This window comes from Trachemys scripta, chromosome 10, assembly GCF_013100865.1.
Source record: "Trachemys scripta elegans isolate TJP31775 chromosome 10, CAS_Tse_1.0, whole genome shotgun sequence".
Taxonomy (NCBI): domain Eukaryota; kingdom Metazoa; phylum Chordata; order Testudines; family Emydidae; genus Trachemys; species Trachemys scripta.
In genome coordinates, this window is record NC_048307.1 from 15,797,429 (window position 1) to 15,814,009 (window position 16,581).

A 16,581-nucleotide genomic window follows, 5' to 3' on the forward strand; every position below is an offset into this window, starting at 1 on the left:
GATCTTCAAGATAAAATTTTATTTGAAAAAGTTACATAAAATATAGGTTTTACATCACCAAGTGTGATAACTACAGTTGGACACCTTTCAGATGGTGCATAAAGTTACTTACCTTGCTCTACCTGCATCTAGGTATGCAACAAAAAAAAAAAAAGTAGGATACATTACATCTGCTTTATATGTAATTACTTTTGAAAACAACTTGTGTCATGTAAACAATTGATGAGACTGTTTTTGTTATGTATAATTAGTACGTTTAAGACACAGGGATTTTACCCCACAAACCCAGGTGCATATAAAACTTTCATGAGCATTAATAGGTCTGTTTGTTAAGTGGGAAGAGGGAGTGCTTTAACACGCAAACTACAGCATGACCTTCTAGGCATATAATAAAAGTTGGATGTTTGTAAACAAGACTTACCATTTATTGGCATTAATTACTAAATAAAATATTAGACCATGATTTTCCATCATGTCTGTGTCAGTATGTGTTTTTATTTTATTAGAATGAAATAATGAGAAGCAAAATACATTAGGAATCCCAAATTCATCAAATTGCAGATAGAGTCCCACATTTTCTTCCTCGATGCTCTTTGCGTTTAGGCGGCCATGCAAACAAGTGCGTGAATGTTGACATCACTAACCGTCTTTCTGCAGTGGCCATGTGGCCACAAGTAGGTCAGATTCTGCCTCTTGCTCCCTGAAGCAAAGGCATTATTCTGTCTATGCCCACTACAGTTTTCCTCCTCTGTCTTGGAGATAATGGAATGAAAAGCACACCACTGTTGTCAAGACTGCACTGTCCCTTTAAGGTACCACATTCCAGCATGGCTTACACAGCAGTCCTGGGGAGAATGGGAAAAGCAGTTACTAATGCTGAAAAGTCTAGCGTTAGAGTATTACCGATTAGCCTTAGAGGCAGAACGCTCCAAAATCACAATAGATTCCAAGAAGCAGACAATGTAAAAATCAAAAGTGTATAGTGGCAACATTGCCTCATGTATTGTACCCACTTACAGCAGGGCAGAATTTGGCCCATCAACCCTACCTTAACTATGATGGTACTAGGAGTACTAGATCAATTCAAAACTTTTCACATGGTTCAGAGCAGACTAGTTAAACCATGGGATGGGATCCAGCAATAGGACTAATTCCACAAGTAAGGGTTGCAAGATTGCAGCCCATCTGTTGAACTGGGCCATTTGAAGCTGTAATTTATTGTTATGATAGTCCCTAAAGACCAACCAAGAACAGGGTCCCATTGTACTAGGTACTATACAAACCCAGAGTAGCAGCCAGTCCCTACATAAGAATGGCCATATTGGGTCAGACCAATGGTCCATCTAGACCAGTATCCTGTCTTCCATCAGTGGCCAATGCCAGGTGCTTCAGAGGGAATGAGCAAGGAATCCATCCCTTTCCATACAATCCCAGCATCTGGTAATCAGAGGCTTAGGGACACCCAGAGCATGGGGTTGCATCCCTGACCATCCTGGCTAATAGCCATTAATGAACCTATCCTCCATGAACTTTTCACACAATGCACAGTCAACCCGTGGAACTCCTTGCCAGAGGATGTTGTGAAGGCCAAGACTATAAACCAGGTTCAAAAAAGAACTAAAGTTCATGGAGGATAGGTCCATCAATGGCTATTAGCCAGGATGGACAGAGATGGCGTCCCTAGCCTGTTTGCCAGAATGGGAATGGGCAACGGGATGGATCACTGGATGATTACCTGTTCTGTTCATTCCCTCTGGGGCACCTGGCATTGGCCACTATCGGAAGTCAGGATACTGGGCTAGATGGACCTTTGGTCTGACCCAGTATGGTCTTAGACACAGAGTGGGGGTAAGGGATAGAACCACAGAAGCAGAGTGAACAATATAATGGGAACATGTTAGTTCCACAATATATATATATATATATATATATATGTGTGTGTGTGTGTGTGTGTGTGTGTGTGTGTGTGTGTGTGTGAGAGAGATGTCAGCCACACGGAAGACAGAGGGGTTTTTGAAAGGCACTGGGAGTGAGGGGAAAAGGGTCAGAGGGGCAGCTGAAGAGTGAAGCTGAGGTGAAAAGCCGGAGAGGGTTGGAATGAACAGGCAATCACCAAAGGCAACAGCGCAGAATCAGACCCTTTCAGAGTAAGCAATTTATTAGACTAAACTATTAAACCACTGGATTATATTTTGGCCAAATTATTATTAACCACCCACCTGCAAATATTTTCAGGATACCTGAGGCATCTACATGAACTGAGTGTTTTGTTTTGAGTGAGCATCAATTGTGTTGAATTTTCATTTTCCACCACTCTACAGTACATAAATTCAACAACAGCTGACTTACCCCTTATGATTGAAAATGCACAGCTTTAAGGGAAAGGAGTTTTTGTTTTGTTGTAAGTTACTAGACCTTTCAGACCACAGAAGCCTAGTACACTGCAAATACTCAACCTTAAATGAAGGAAACTAGCAAGCTGAAAAGAAGGGTTGCCATAGTTTACTCTGCAGATCAAGATTTTAATCATACGTTCAAGACTTATTTCTGATTCTTTCATGCATAACTTTGACTCACCTGTATACAGGAGAAAATGAAGACTGACACATACACACACCCCAGTGTTGGGCATGTGATACAGATCACAAACTGTGTGACTTAAAGGGCATTTACTTCCTATGCAGATATACTCCTTGTTAAATAGCTGCATCATGAAAATGTGCACATATGTTGTTTGGGCACTCCTGGTTATAGTCAATGTTTAGGCACACCTATCTTCTTAAAAATCTGCCTGCACCAGCAGGTTCAACATGCTTTAAGTTTCATCTTAAATATTAAGACCAGATTCTTCTAATCAAGACCAGGGACACTGAATAAAGCCAGACTGCATATTATCAAAGAAACAGAACCCTAATCTTTCCAATGCACAATTAATCTACAATACAGGCCTGGATTCTGGAAAGCATTTAAGCACATATTTACTGAAATTAGGGCCAGAGTGACCCAATTCCTAGCAATAATTATTTAAAAGTTACATGAGTTGGTGGATTTCTATTTAGCAACACCATACCACTTTAATACATGTTAATCAATGCCTGTATGGCCCGCCAGACGTTCCTTGTATTGCAACATCTTGAAACAATGGGTGGCTCTTTCAAAGAGGGTTAAACTGGTAAACATTCTTTCATAAAATGTTTTAACTGATAAAGGGGGGGGTTGTTGTTGTTGCTGATTGCTGCCTATGTAACTTTAAACTCCCCTTGAGCGTAAGGGGATGTATTTTTAATTTGATGTGTGTGGGGACTGTGCTTCCCAACTTTCGTTAATGTTAATGAGAATCCCATGTCTAAGCTCACATTAGGTCATGTTGAAAATTTCCCCCTTAATGTTTAACGCAATACCGTTTAATAATAATCGTGAAAGTACGTTTATTGCACTTTGTATTCATTGTTAGCCCACGTCAGAAAAAGATTTGTTGGGTTAACACCATATGATGATGGGTTCAAAAAAGTCAGTGCCCTTTGGCAAAAAGGGAGAATGTAACAAGTATATTTTACATCAAACAGATTGAAAATAAGGCCTATCCACATGATAAGAGAAACCACGCTAGCAACACCATCGTTTTATTTAACTCCACGTAGAATCTGGTCCTTTCCGTGAAGCCAATATATTAAAAGCTCTGGTACTGACTATATCAAAATCACCATTAAACAAGAGCTTTGTACATGATTTTTAAATCTGATGCATTACCTTTATCACTCTATCCACATCCTGTTTATTTAGATCCTCTCCACATTCTTGGCTCAACTGATGCTGGATGATGTTCCTGCGCACTCGATAATTTTTGGTAAAGATTTTAAGCAAAACCTGCCGATGCTTTAAAACAAAAGTTTATTTTAACACACGAGAGAAAAATTATCTGCATTATATTTCTAAACATGAAACAAGAAAACCACCATCAGCTCCAAACAAGCTTTTAGATACATCATTTGGCACAACACATTCAGAATCTTCCTTAGGAAATCCCTCTCCAAACAGTCCCATACTAGCATGCTAGAACTATAGCAAGCATAAAAATGATACTTAGCATGTACAGTGTATTTCTGTATTCAAACCACTGTACAAATGTTAGCTAATTAATTCCTGCAACACCTTGTGCGGAAGGTATTATCCCCCTCATACCGCGAAACTGAGGCAGAGAAAGTTTAATTAATGGAGATAGAATTTGAGCTAAGTTTAGAACTCAGGAGTTCCTGGCCTTCTGCTCACTCCACTTGACTAGACTCTCTATAATGAAGATCTAGAGCTTGCTGCTGTGGGGGTCTCTCCTGTGAAAACTGTTTTATATCGTGAGCACAGACTTGCTGCTTCCATTACACTCAATTTACAGTGGTAACAATTAAAAAGGCAGTGTAGGCCCACAAGTGCCACAGTTACTTACCATTCTAGCTATAAGGAAATTCTGACCTCTCAGGTATCGCCACAGGGTAACTATTGGATAATGCTGACTTTTTAAACAGCAAGGAACAGAGTTTAATATGCTCTAAGGCCTGGTGTGAATGGAGCAGCGAACTGGTGCTACTCATGTCTACAGCTATTTACACTAGCGTTTAATTAGTGAGCAGCGTATGTTATTGCTTCTGTCCATTCCCCCACACCACAGTGAAGCAATCATGGACCGAGCACTGCCTCCCAGCTTGGAGTAGCTTGGCACTGGAAATCACAGACTCCAAGGGCGAGCGTGGGGGAGGAGGAGGCAGCCTGTTGTATCACTTTTAAAAGCAAGAATGCAAATACCACCAAGCTCCCAGCAACCAGTAACCTGGGAATGACTTGGCTAGATTAACAGCCATGTTTGCCTTTACCTGGTCGTAAATGTCACCAGCTTCCCAAAGTGCATAAACCTTTAGTTCATCCGGTGAAACAGCATGAATCTGTGGGGGAAACTAAGAACAGTTTGCACCAGTCAGGGTGGTTGCTTTAATTTTAGTTACAGGCTGTTAAACAAATCATCTTGAATGAGTGAATGTTGGAAGCTCCAGGAACACTTCAGCAGCCTTATATTGCCCCAATTAAGCCAAAGTCATGTTTGATCGGCACCTTTATTCACTATTAGTGAAATTCACTCATGCACTAAGGATCCACCCACAATGCCTATGAACTGCTTAAACTTCGTTTTGAGGGTGTAAGTGGGAATTAACTGGCACTCAGGACTCGTGCAGGCTCTCTGCCACTGAGGCCAGGGCAGCGGGGGGATTTCACCCTTTGGATGCAACTGCTAAACACTGAAAGAGCGATTCCAGTGCTTGAATGTTAAAGGATATTTCATGGCAACAAAACATTCAGTTCTCTCCTATAAGCAGCAACTGACAGACACATTTGCTTCCAAGCTAAAAGTCTCTCCGAGCTGTTCTCTGCTATTGCACGAAGCAGGATTTCACTCTTTCTAGAAGTTTTTAGGGCTCCTAGGTGCTACAGTAATACATATCTATAAATAAAAAAATAAATAGATAGATACAGTAGACAGCTTAGATTAGACAGGTATTCAAATGTCACTCCTGCAGCCCCAAAAGCATGGAAAAACTTTACCCCACACAGGGTGAAGGAAAAACATGGCATTGCTGAAACATCCTTCATCACTGTCCTGTGGGCAGGTTACACAATCCCGCAAGAGCGAGCAGTAAACTGCTTGTGAAGCCAGGCACTTGCTTATTGCAAACTCAGAAAATGAAACACTTCATTTCAAGCACCCATGCAGGGAAACAAGCCTTTGTTTTTTCTCAGCTGCCGTGCCCCTGCGCTGCTCTCCACCTCACAAGTGATGCAGCAGCCCCCACCTTACCACTCTCATACCATACAAATGCTTATATGGAAAAATAAAAAAACCCTTTTTTAGCCTCAACATCTTCCCTCAGAGCATGCTCTCACTCTTGATGCTTCCTCCTTTAGGTCACTAAGAATTCATTGCTTGCCAACTGGCCAGACAACCTAATTTTCAAAATCAACTATCGGAGGCGAACAAGCCCATTCAGATCCCCTAACCTATGGCACAGGGACGGTCATTTGTTCCATTCCATTTCTTGTCACACTTAACTGTTAGCTGGTACGAAACATACCTTTTCTCTCACCCCTCACAGGCTTAGATGAGAGCCCTAGATGACTGTGCCAGAAATCCTAGTCGTTACATTCACACTTAATCTGTAATCTTACTGTAAAGAGGAAAACTGTGTTTGGTAGGAGCTACCTGGTGAGATTAGCAGCTCAGAACCCTGCATTGCTCCAATACTGTGAGACACATCATGTACATTTTAACAAACTTTACAATCTCTTGACACTTCAAACATTTCTCTCCTCAAAGGAATGCTGGCTAATAAAGGCTGGCCTCCTATGGTATGCATATCCCAGATAAAAGCAGGCACATCAGATTCTCACAGGAAAATGAGTTATGGTCAAGGCCTGTGAGAGGGACACAAGGAAAATCCATGGGACTGTGGAACTTCAAACAGAGGCTCACTCCAAGTGTGAGTGCTGAATATGACTATGCAGCAGAAGTATTTGTTCAAGGCTTCCTTTCTCTTGCCCTAGCCTGTCCTGGACTGTCAGGTTGCCTGGAAGCTTAGGCTAAAGGAAACAATAGCCAATTGCATTCAAGTGCAGGCCTACCCGAGACTCTCTCTCTGGATCCCACCACTAACGACGGAGCATTTCTTTTGGCTTGAAGATGTTACCAAGCATGTGCAAGCAATGTACCTCCGCAATAGGTGCCTAACGGCCTCGTTTGCAGCCAAGTGGCATCTCAGTGGATTCTAGTACAAAAACACAGCAACCATTAGACTAACTTGAACTCTAAACGCATCAGGTCAGAGTCAGTCCTTCATTTCTATGGGAGAGAACAGGTAAAGGCTTTAACCAAGTTTTTAGCAATGCATTTTCTCTGATGTGGCAGCTCGACTGCACTCCTCCTGGAGGGCATTGTTTTCATTACCTCCGCTCATTAGTTTTTAATCACTGGAGCAACTTCGTTTCAGAAAATTAACATGTAATTATTGCATCAAGAGATAAAATGAAAGGTCCTTGCACTGCTAAGAAGGTCTTAGGTTCCAAAGGATTCACCAAGGGAAGCAGCCCAGGCCCAAGAAAGCCGTATGTCAATGGAGTGTTTGGTGAGTATAAACATGCCCTAACTAATCTCAACTCCCTCTGTGAGAGGTAGAGGAAGGGGCTCCTGGTGGAGAGGATTTAAGCTGTTGATTGCAGCAGTGCAGTGACTCTTTATCTAAACAGTGGGATTTGCAACAAGGCTCACAATAAGCCGTGTGCTTTTAGGAACGACCAATGCACTTGCAGCCAACGTTAGACAACAGACACCATGCTCTGCTGGGCTGGATGGGCCTAAAAAGCCTCCACATGTCCCTTCAGTACGGAACGTCTGGCTTTGAATCAGGTTCTATATTTAAAGCTTCTTCTGTTACATGTTCCACAGCAGAGAGGCAATTCCTTCTCACCCGTCCAGCTTCCTCAAGAGTTGTGTTTTAAAAAAACAGTATGTTCCCTTCCTTCCCCACGAAGTTTAAGTAATAATATAATGAAGGAATTTATAAAGTTTCAAAACCAACCCAACCTGAAGTGACCCCGCCAGCAGCGGCCTCAGCTAATTAACATTCGCAGTACATGCAGCCACATCACATGGCACATGAAAGAAAGCGAGACCCTGCAACAGCCACAGGAGGAGGCTCCAGGTGGAAAACCAGCCAGGAGGGGCAGGGCTGCAGCCAGGACTTAGAAGTCACCGGGCAGAAGGGAGAATAAATCATTTAATTGGGGACTCTCTCTAGCAGCATTTCAAGTCCATTACTTAACTCCCAGCTGCTACACTGTATACCTACCATGCATGGCCACCATACTATAGTATTCCTATCTCCCTGCAACAGGCCTTGTTCCTTAGCGGAGTCTTAATTCCCCTGCTCTAGTCCTACTTCTGAATTATTTCCTGCTCCCCTCACTCTGTCCTCCTCCTGCACTTTGTCCTGCCTCCTCCTTCAAGCAGCTGTCCCTTCTCTTTTTCTCTCCCCCTAAAGGTTCTCTCCCTAGCTGCAAACTGACCAGGACTGCTACCTGGCTTGTAAACTGGTTTCGCCCTCAGGCTCTCTCTGCATTCACTACAATGGTAGCTCTCTTCCCTCCACTAACTGAGCTATCTTCATGCAGTGCTGCAGGAAGTCCTAGCTCTCAAACATACAAACATTTCCCCGTCTTTACAGCAGCCACAGAAACGCCTGGAAGGAAAGGAAATTTAACAGCCAGAGACCAAAGGAATGTGGCACAGGCACAGCATGGGACTCCTGCTATACTTTTCCCAGCCACTTGTTGTATTGCCAGGTGTGTCCTGCGCCCGAGATAACAGAGACCATTGTCCCTTCCACAGCAGCCCTGAGAACTGGGAGCTTGTACAGCCCTGGCTACGGCAAATGGACCTGGGATTTGGATCACTTCAGACTGATTCATGGAATCATGAGGATAACAAGTAGTGAAGCACTGGGGTCCAGTCCATAGGAACCTGTACCTCCGAGTTCCTTTATGCTGACTAGGAGAGCACTGCAGGGGGCCAGCACTCAAGCAAAGATTTTGGGAAGCAGGAAGTCAGCTAGACAAAGCCCCAGTTTCAATGGGCCGAGGTACCGGGGCAGCTGCTCAGAGGGATATCTGCCCCAACCACACAGTGTGGAGGCACTGTGTAGGTCACGGTATGTTTAAAAGCACCCCAGCCACTCAGCACTTGTGCCCTTCCCCACCTGTACAATATAAAAAGGATACTTACAGGCACCAAAATCTGTTTGCAGCCAGTGTCCAATACCATGTCTTGTAACATTTTGTCTGAAATGCCACTAAACAACGTGTGTCCTGGGGGCAGACTGGCTAAGTGAAGATTAAATAACCGTTTAAGCTCACTCAGAGTGAGAACAAACTGTTTCTTAAACGTCGTCATCACAAACGCTTTCAGTTCCTGTGCAACTCGATCTGTGCACCCGCCTGGCAAGTGGCCGTTTAATGAGTCCATGGAGTTCTCCTCCGAATGGATGCCATTGACCATGCCATTGTTCATACTCTCATAGGCGGACGCGTCCATAGGCTCCTCATCGCTCACAGGCTCCTCTTTAATGCGGACGTTGGAAATATCCATCTTGGATGGAGAGTCATTTGCTTTGCCCTCTGCCTTTTGCTTTTGCAACTCTTTCTCCAGCAGCCCATAGTTCTGTTTGACTTTTGCTTTAGCCATATTGACCCTTTGTTCCCCAGAAACCAGAAGTGGGTGAGCTAGTAAGATACAAGAATACAACACTGTTAACAGAGAATCTTGGACATAAATTCTGCAGTATATTTATTAAACAGACCTTAGTGAATTAACGGCACTGAACAGTTTACTCCAGAGATCCAAGACCCCAAACTGATTTCAGACTAGATTTTGTTTTTAAAATAATTGAACAAGCAGAGACCCATTTCAATAACTGCTAGCAAGATACTTAGGGCTTGACTTTTCAGAAGTCTAAAGCTCAGGGCCACGGGAAAACATGCTTGTGCGAGTGCTAAAGCCCTGTGTGAATCAGGAATTGCACGTACAACTGCAGCAACTGCACACACATTACTGCCTGTGCCCCTAGACTCCTGACATCTTTGCAAGAGAAGATTTTTCAAGAGAGGCTGGATGCCGATAGAATCTGTTGCAAGGAGAAAACCAGCTGGAGCAATTGCTATAGCTACCACACAGATATTGCATGCTTGCAAATGGGAGAATGGATAGGAAAGTGATTTGAGTGATCACTAATCAGAGGGTAGGTTGTGAATCCAGCAGACCTTCTCTATTAGGATTTGGTCCATAGCATGAAAGAGATTGAGAACCTCTTTTCTGTAGTAATTACCTGGTCTGGAAATGGGGAGTGCTCTCCCTCCCTAATCCCGCCACCTTTGTACATCCATTCTCAGCAAATGGGGATGTGACTGAGGAATTGCAAGCTTGAGTACCAAGGGAGTAAGATGACGTACACTATGTTTTATAGTAAACTGCATACACATAACTCAGCACATACGCCATTAGGCCTACTAATTCTTTTCCAAATAACCCAACACCTAATCCTTCCCACCAGATAAGATAGAGGGTATTGAAATGTATTCATGTGTCCATTTGTCAGTTCTGCTTGCAGTCTCCATGGACTCCAAAGTCTGGTTACTAGCCAAGTACTTAGTTCAATCTCCCTGGAATCTCAAGTTTTCACAACCTCTTATGATTACAGAACAGCTGCTTTAAACTTTCACTGGCAACAACAGTGGAGAATTGCCTTGAAAAGAGAAGGCCTTGTACATCCTTAGACCCCCTCTTAAACTAGTAGTTTAATCATCAGTCCTGGCAGAACAGAGTAGGGGAACTGCTAACTTCCACTGGTTTATAAACTATGGGGCTATCACAACGGTGAGACTAACTAGAGAGCTGGCTCTGCCCCCTCCCCCAAAATATTATTTCCTACTCGGAGGACTGCGCTGCCCTTAGTGAGGAAGTTTGTTTGTAGAGTCAGCTCTACTAGCTTTACATTACATGCATGGATTCCTCTGTGCTGGGGAATCCTCAGTTGCCCCTATAGGGCAGTTTTAAGGTTGCTTTGTCCCACCCTGGTGGTTTAAGATCACCTGAACGTAACCCAGAATCTGCCCCAAACAATCAAAGGGAAACTGCAGACTCATGCAAAAAAAAAAAAAAAAAAAAAAAAATCTCTCTCTCTCTCTTTCTCAAACAGCGAAGCACAAAAATTACACTAGAAACACAAACGGGAGAGTAGATTTCATAATGATCTTAACCATTACTATACCTGATTGTCCATCTTGTTTCTTTGGTGTCAAATGTTCCTTTAATAGATTATAGACCTTTTCTAATCTGAAATTAAAAAGAGAAAATACACAAGAGTATTTTTTTTTTAGTTTGGCATTCCCACACCCGAACACAGACATTTTGGCTTTAGCCTCTCAAAAATGCCAAAGGAGCTAAAGCATTTGGAGATGGTCAACAGTCCAGTGAAATTGGGAACCATGGAACAGTCCCATCATACAACTGCCCTTTAAAAGGGACAACCTTATGTAGAGGAAATGCAGATCAAAATATTACCATGCTACAATCTATAGTCATGGGATAGCTGGTACTTGTACATCTGTAATTTATAAAGCAAATCATTTACTTGGCCTGAATGCCCATCCACAGCATATTCTGCCTCTGAACCACATCTGGATGCTTTTTAACAAAGTCTTCATCATAAGGGAGTAGAAATTCCCAGCCTTTGTTTATTCTTGCAACAGACATGTGCTCTAAGAAGTCCTTCACATCTTCCGGGCAAAGCTGAAAGAAAGAAAGAGTGTAACGGGTCAGGGAAACCACATCTGCAGCCATACAAAACTGGGCTATGATTTCACCAACTAAGCAGAGTTGGGCTGGATTAAGGTTTGGGTAGGAGACTGCCAAGAAAAGATACTGGCAAATCAACAGGAGACAGTCTTCCCTCTGACTCAGTACCAGGAGGGACATATGGGACCTAAAGCTAAGCAGTAGTTAAACAGTCCGCGGCACTTTTTGCAAAACTAGGGGAGTTATCCCCAATATCCTGAACAAACTGCACTGTGGATAATTATATTCCACATATCTAAACGTTCTCTGAAGTTTAGACTTCTTGGTTGCTGTTAAAAGCCCAAAGGTAGCTGCATTTCAGCTATCGGTGAAACAACCCTCTATGTACACATCCATCTCCACCACTGGCAAAGTGCACTAGAAAATTTCAGAATGTAAGATTATTAAATCCCTACATAAAATTCACTCATTCTGTCATTTTATTTTGTGTGATTTTTTTTTAAAAATCCTTACAGAGCTTTTTCACTTTTAATCCCATTTACTTTCCAGATACTAACATGCTTGAGCAGATGATTCAGCGATCAGGTGTCTGAGTTGCTCTTAAGCAATTAAGAACTTCCCTCCCCTGAGGACACTGAATGCTTTGATTCTGTCATTCATTCGCGGTCTCCACTCTGCAATACACATCTGAAGCAACACTGTCCTAGGTTAGCAATAATGGGAATTAGCAGTGAAATGTGTCAGTGCTAAAGTCAGCAGTAAAATGGGTCACCACAGTGTGCGGTGCTAGGAGGAAAGGCAAGCATCAGTGTGAATTAGCCACAAATGCAGCTATTGACAATACCCACTGATTATCATCCACCTCTGGTTTAGAAAAAATTGTCACTCACTTTTGTGACAGTGGCCACTTCCTTTCGCACAACCCAGCGATCCTGTGTAAACTTCCACATCTGGAGGAAATAAAAGGAGGGAAAAATTACATATTTTAGGAAGCTGCCCTACTAAAGAACAGACGCACTGTTGTGACACCGGCATAACCAGAAACCAGGAACCTTTCAAGAATGCAGGGGATGGCAATTCTCGGCCAGGCAAGTGGGTTAACTGGGGCAAATATAGACCTGGCATGGTCTATTCCTGGAGACGTTTTTCTTTAGTGATAAGAAAGGACACAAAACAAAAGGTCTAGAGAAATCCAAGATTTGCCTTGGTGAATCTGTGGTGAGAGTTGCACTTAGATTCTCTGAAATCTAAATTAAACATGGTTTAAAAAACAAACACGAAAAAAACCTAATGAACATTGAGGAGGCTCATGGTTATCATTTTGGGACTTTACAGGCATATGCGGGGGTAGAACTTAGGATGTTCTGCTCCAAAACCATGTGTTTTGCCACTTGCCCCAGAGGAAATCTCCATGAGCTGCCACTAATAGTGAAGTTTCTATCCTTTTTATAGGCCAACCACTTCAGGACTCCCATCTCCTCCCTTAGTCGCCCTGCACCAATACATTACAGTCAGTTAGATTCCTGCCGCCGTGCTGCCCCTCCACACACATTCAGTTTATGGAGGTTTTAATACATTTTGGAGGGTTGGGGGCAGGAATTTAAAGCCTCATTGCTACCAATTCCTCCCCTCCCCCATTCTCTGCCCTGTCACAGCCTAGGGTGTAAAAAAAATCACGAGCAACTGAGCTGGTTCTGTATGTCCTTTCACCTTATTCAGCTTCTCGCCCCCCACATACTAATCGACACAGCTGCCCCCAATGCACTAGCACACACTTCTTTAAAACCACAAGCTATCACTGACTCCAGTAAAGGAGACAATTGTGAACATACCCGTCTTGCAACTATTCATAGGTCCAAAACTGCCAGCTTTCCTGCAGGGCACACTCTATTCAACCAGAGTGCTGAGCATGCCACCTCCTCTGGGCCTAGTGTTACTGCTGCTCCACTACTCAGCTAAGTGCCGTGGTCCCCAGAATCCCCAAAACTTCAAATGTGACACTCTCGGGCACTGCCTAATTCCCAGGCCTCCGGTAATAAGAGTTACCCCTGATTCTGGGTCTCCCATATGGCAGCACATTGAGCAGCTTTCAAGAGGTGTCAGAAAGTCAATTTTAATTACCATCCGTTTGGGCTCACACAGAGACTAATCTAACAGCAGCTGACCGCCCAAGAGAGTTAATAATGAAACTAAGCAGAGTGCAAACATCGGGGTGATCGGCTCTAATAGGAAAATGACAGGGTCACATGCTCGTATCTGTCCATTAGGGGTGGAAGCCACAGAGCGTGGCAAATGTTGAAGTTATTTAGGGATTAGTTCTCCTTTGATTGTTTGTAAAGACAAATATGGTCTCTAGGTAAAAAAGTCTGTTCCCTGCTGGGGTTTAGAGAGAGAGAGAGAGAGAGAGAGAGAGAGAGTGAGAGAGTGTGAGCGAGAGAGAGTCTTGTACTCGTAATTTACATTTGCACTTATTGTTCATGAAAGGTGCTAGATCAGCAGCTCTGGGAGCGAAGCCCTTTTACTGAACAGGGGACGCATAGCAAGTACAGTGTGTCCCTAGCATTGCCCTGCAAAGGTCCTTCAATTCTGCCCTAGAGGGACCACCTCTGAGGGTGATAGGCTGTTCAGCCTCCATCAGCCTCTCTGCTGAGCGTGCCATTAAGCGGGTCTGCGTGATGGTGTCTCTGTCATATATTTTAAATGTGATAACCGTTTTTATTAGGTAGATGATCGGACACCTAGATCTGACTGACACCTGTCAACAAATCACATGAATAGCAAGTGACAATCTATATCAATATTTCCATGTTGATTCTCTTAACTCCTTCAACAAAACCTTCAGGAGTAATTTAGAGATTATTTCTTTGGAACAAATGTCAGATTACAGAAGAACAGTACAGTTTAGCAATGATGTGGTTAGTTATGCCAGCTTCATCTTATTTGGGTTTTGGCACAGGAAAACAAACAGAGCAAATCTATACTTACAACAAAATCTCTCCCCCTGCAAAGCACTTCTGCAGGGACTCCACTGTGTGGGCTAGATGTATCTTTTGGATAGAGGACATCACTGTTAATTAAAGGAGGAAATGATTAATTATGATGCATTGCAATTAAATATTATTAGTGAGGATTTTTAACAGAGTGTACGTGCCCTGAAGCACCCATTCATTGGTCAAAAGACACCTTTTATCCAGCTAAGTTCGCAGGCTTTACACAAATTCCTATGAAGCTAAAGCCCTGTCTGCATCAAGAGAATTCACACTGGTGTGACTACATCATTGCAGTTCACACTAGTGCAAAGAGGGGCTTAGACCAGAGAAGTTTAATCTGGTAACAAACAGAAATAAGCTGCACAGATGTAAACTGTATGCTGGTACAGCACGTTTACGTTAGGGGTCTGCCCCAGCTTAGCTACAACAGTGTGAATTTCCTTAATGCACACATGTCCAAAAGTGTGTCATCAAATGCTTTGGGCTACATGGCTTCCCCACACATCCCCAAAGGTAACATGAGCCAAAACATTTATCTACCAGACTTAGTTTATTTTTATTTTAATTTAATACTCAAGGATTTTAAGTGAGAGATGCTATAAATTCCACCAGCTGGGACACTTACCACCCCATCCCATTCGGATTGTGAGACTAATTAAATTACATCCATCATCATAAGTGGTCTCCATCTTTGCTGTCTCCAAAGCCCCAAGGTCACTCCTGATCATGGGTTTCACTCCGCACAGCTGATCAGGGCAAAAGCTGTTTTTCACCCTCACAATAAAAGGCTCTGTTAGGCTAATCTTACACTTCCAACATTTTTTTCTTTTGGAAGATGACGGTATTGTAACAACCACGGACACACATAAAACAGTACTAGCAACTGCTACAACATAAACACCCTTGTGCCATCATTCTGGGAGCTTGTATACAGCATTAGCCGGCTGACAGCATTCCTTTCTGCAGTGACTTAAGGTAGAGTGCATCTGTGTCACTGTACAGGCTATTCACGTAGCAGCTGCAGCCCTAGGTCGTGGGTGGCCAAAGCATGGTCCACAGGCTAATGGCTGCCAATGAATGTGAATGTGACTAATGTTCACCCTCATCTTTCTTACAGAGATGTGGCCTAAAGATGAGACTGCAATTCCCAGCACCTAATATCCCATGTGGATGAAAAGGATATGGCACTTGAGACTGCAGCCTCACTGGGATGCCGTACGGCAGTGGTCCCCAACCTTTTCCTTGGGGCGGGCACCGGACGACTACCTGCCGAGGACCGTGGCCGCCGGACAAGCAACCGCCGAAATGCCACCGTGAAGTGGCAACGTCAAGCAGCGTCGTTGCCAAAATGCCACCATGAAGCAGCGTCATCAAGAGGCGTCACCGCTGAAATTCGGCGGCATTTCAGCGGTAGTGCTTCTTGACGTTGCTGCTTCTTGGTGGCATTTTGACGGCTGCTTTTCCGGCGGCCAGCAGGCGGCCGCACAGGGATGTCCCAGCGGGCGCCGCGGCGCCCATGGGCACTGCAATTGGGACCCCTGCCCTATTGTATTAAAGATTAAGGTGTCTACAATAGAATCCATTTTATGAACATCAGGTGCACCCAGCAATCTACTCTCGATTTATCAAATGGATAAACGCTTCCCGAGACCAGCTCTCAGTGACAACAGCAATGAACCAGTAATGAATCCTGTGCTGATTAGGGTTACCATATTTAAAAAAAAAAAAAAAAAAAAAAAAAAAGGACACTCCCCGGGCCCTGGCCGCCCCTTCCCCAAAGTCCCCGCCCCTTCCCCAAAGTCCCCGCCCTAACTCCCCCTCCTCCCTCCCAGCCACGCAAAAAGGGCTGCCCGAGTGCTACCGTTTCACGGTTTGCCGGGCAGCCCCCAGACCCTGCGCCCCCGGCCGGCGTTTCCCCAGCGCAGCTGGAGCCCGGGAGGGGAAGTGCCCAGCCGGGGGTGCAGGGTCTGGAGGCTGCCAGGCAAACTGTGAAGGAGGTAGCGCTCCGGCTTCGGGCAGCTCTCATGCCTCCGGACCCTGCGCCCCCGGCCGGGCACTTCCCCTCCTGGGCTCCGGCTGCTGTGTTCCTCCCCTGACTCTTCGGCTCTGTTTAAGAGCCGAGCTGCCCGAGCGCTCCGGCTTCGGGCAGCCCCCATGCCTCCGGACCCTGCGCCGCCGGAGCAGAGCAGCTGGAGCTAACTCCCC

The 16,581-nt window shown here is 44.1% G+C and overlaps 1 protein-coding gene across 1 annotated transcript in view; it reads right to left on the bottom strand.

The window, feature by feature from the left end:
• The window catches only part of POLR3E (RNA polymerase III subunit E), a 40,101-nt gene continuing 23,520 nt past the window's right edge, over positions 1-16,581 (bottom strand). Inside the window, exons 14-21 of the mRNA XM_034782800.1 lie at positions 14,372-14,453; positions 12,277-12,336; positions 11,223-11,380; positions 10,860-10,924; positions 8,819-9,315; positions 4,866-4,946; positions 3,751-3,876; positions 1-845 (exon numbers count right to left, since the gene is read on the bottom strand). Of these exons, the coding sequence (XP_034638691.1) occupies positions 789-845; positions 3,751-3,876; positions 4,866-4,946; positions 8,819-9,315; positions 10,860-10,924; positions 11,223-11,380; positions 12,277-12,336; positions 14,372-14,453 (1,126 nt within the window). The 3' untranslated portion in view covers positions 1-788. The remainder of the gene's footprint in view (positions 846-3,750; positions 3,877-4,865; positions 4,947-8,818; positions 9,316-10,859; positions 10,925-11,222; positions 11,381-12,276; positions 12,337-14,371; positions 14,454-16,581) is intronic.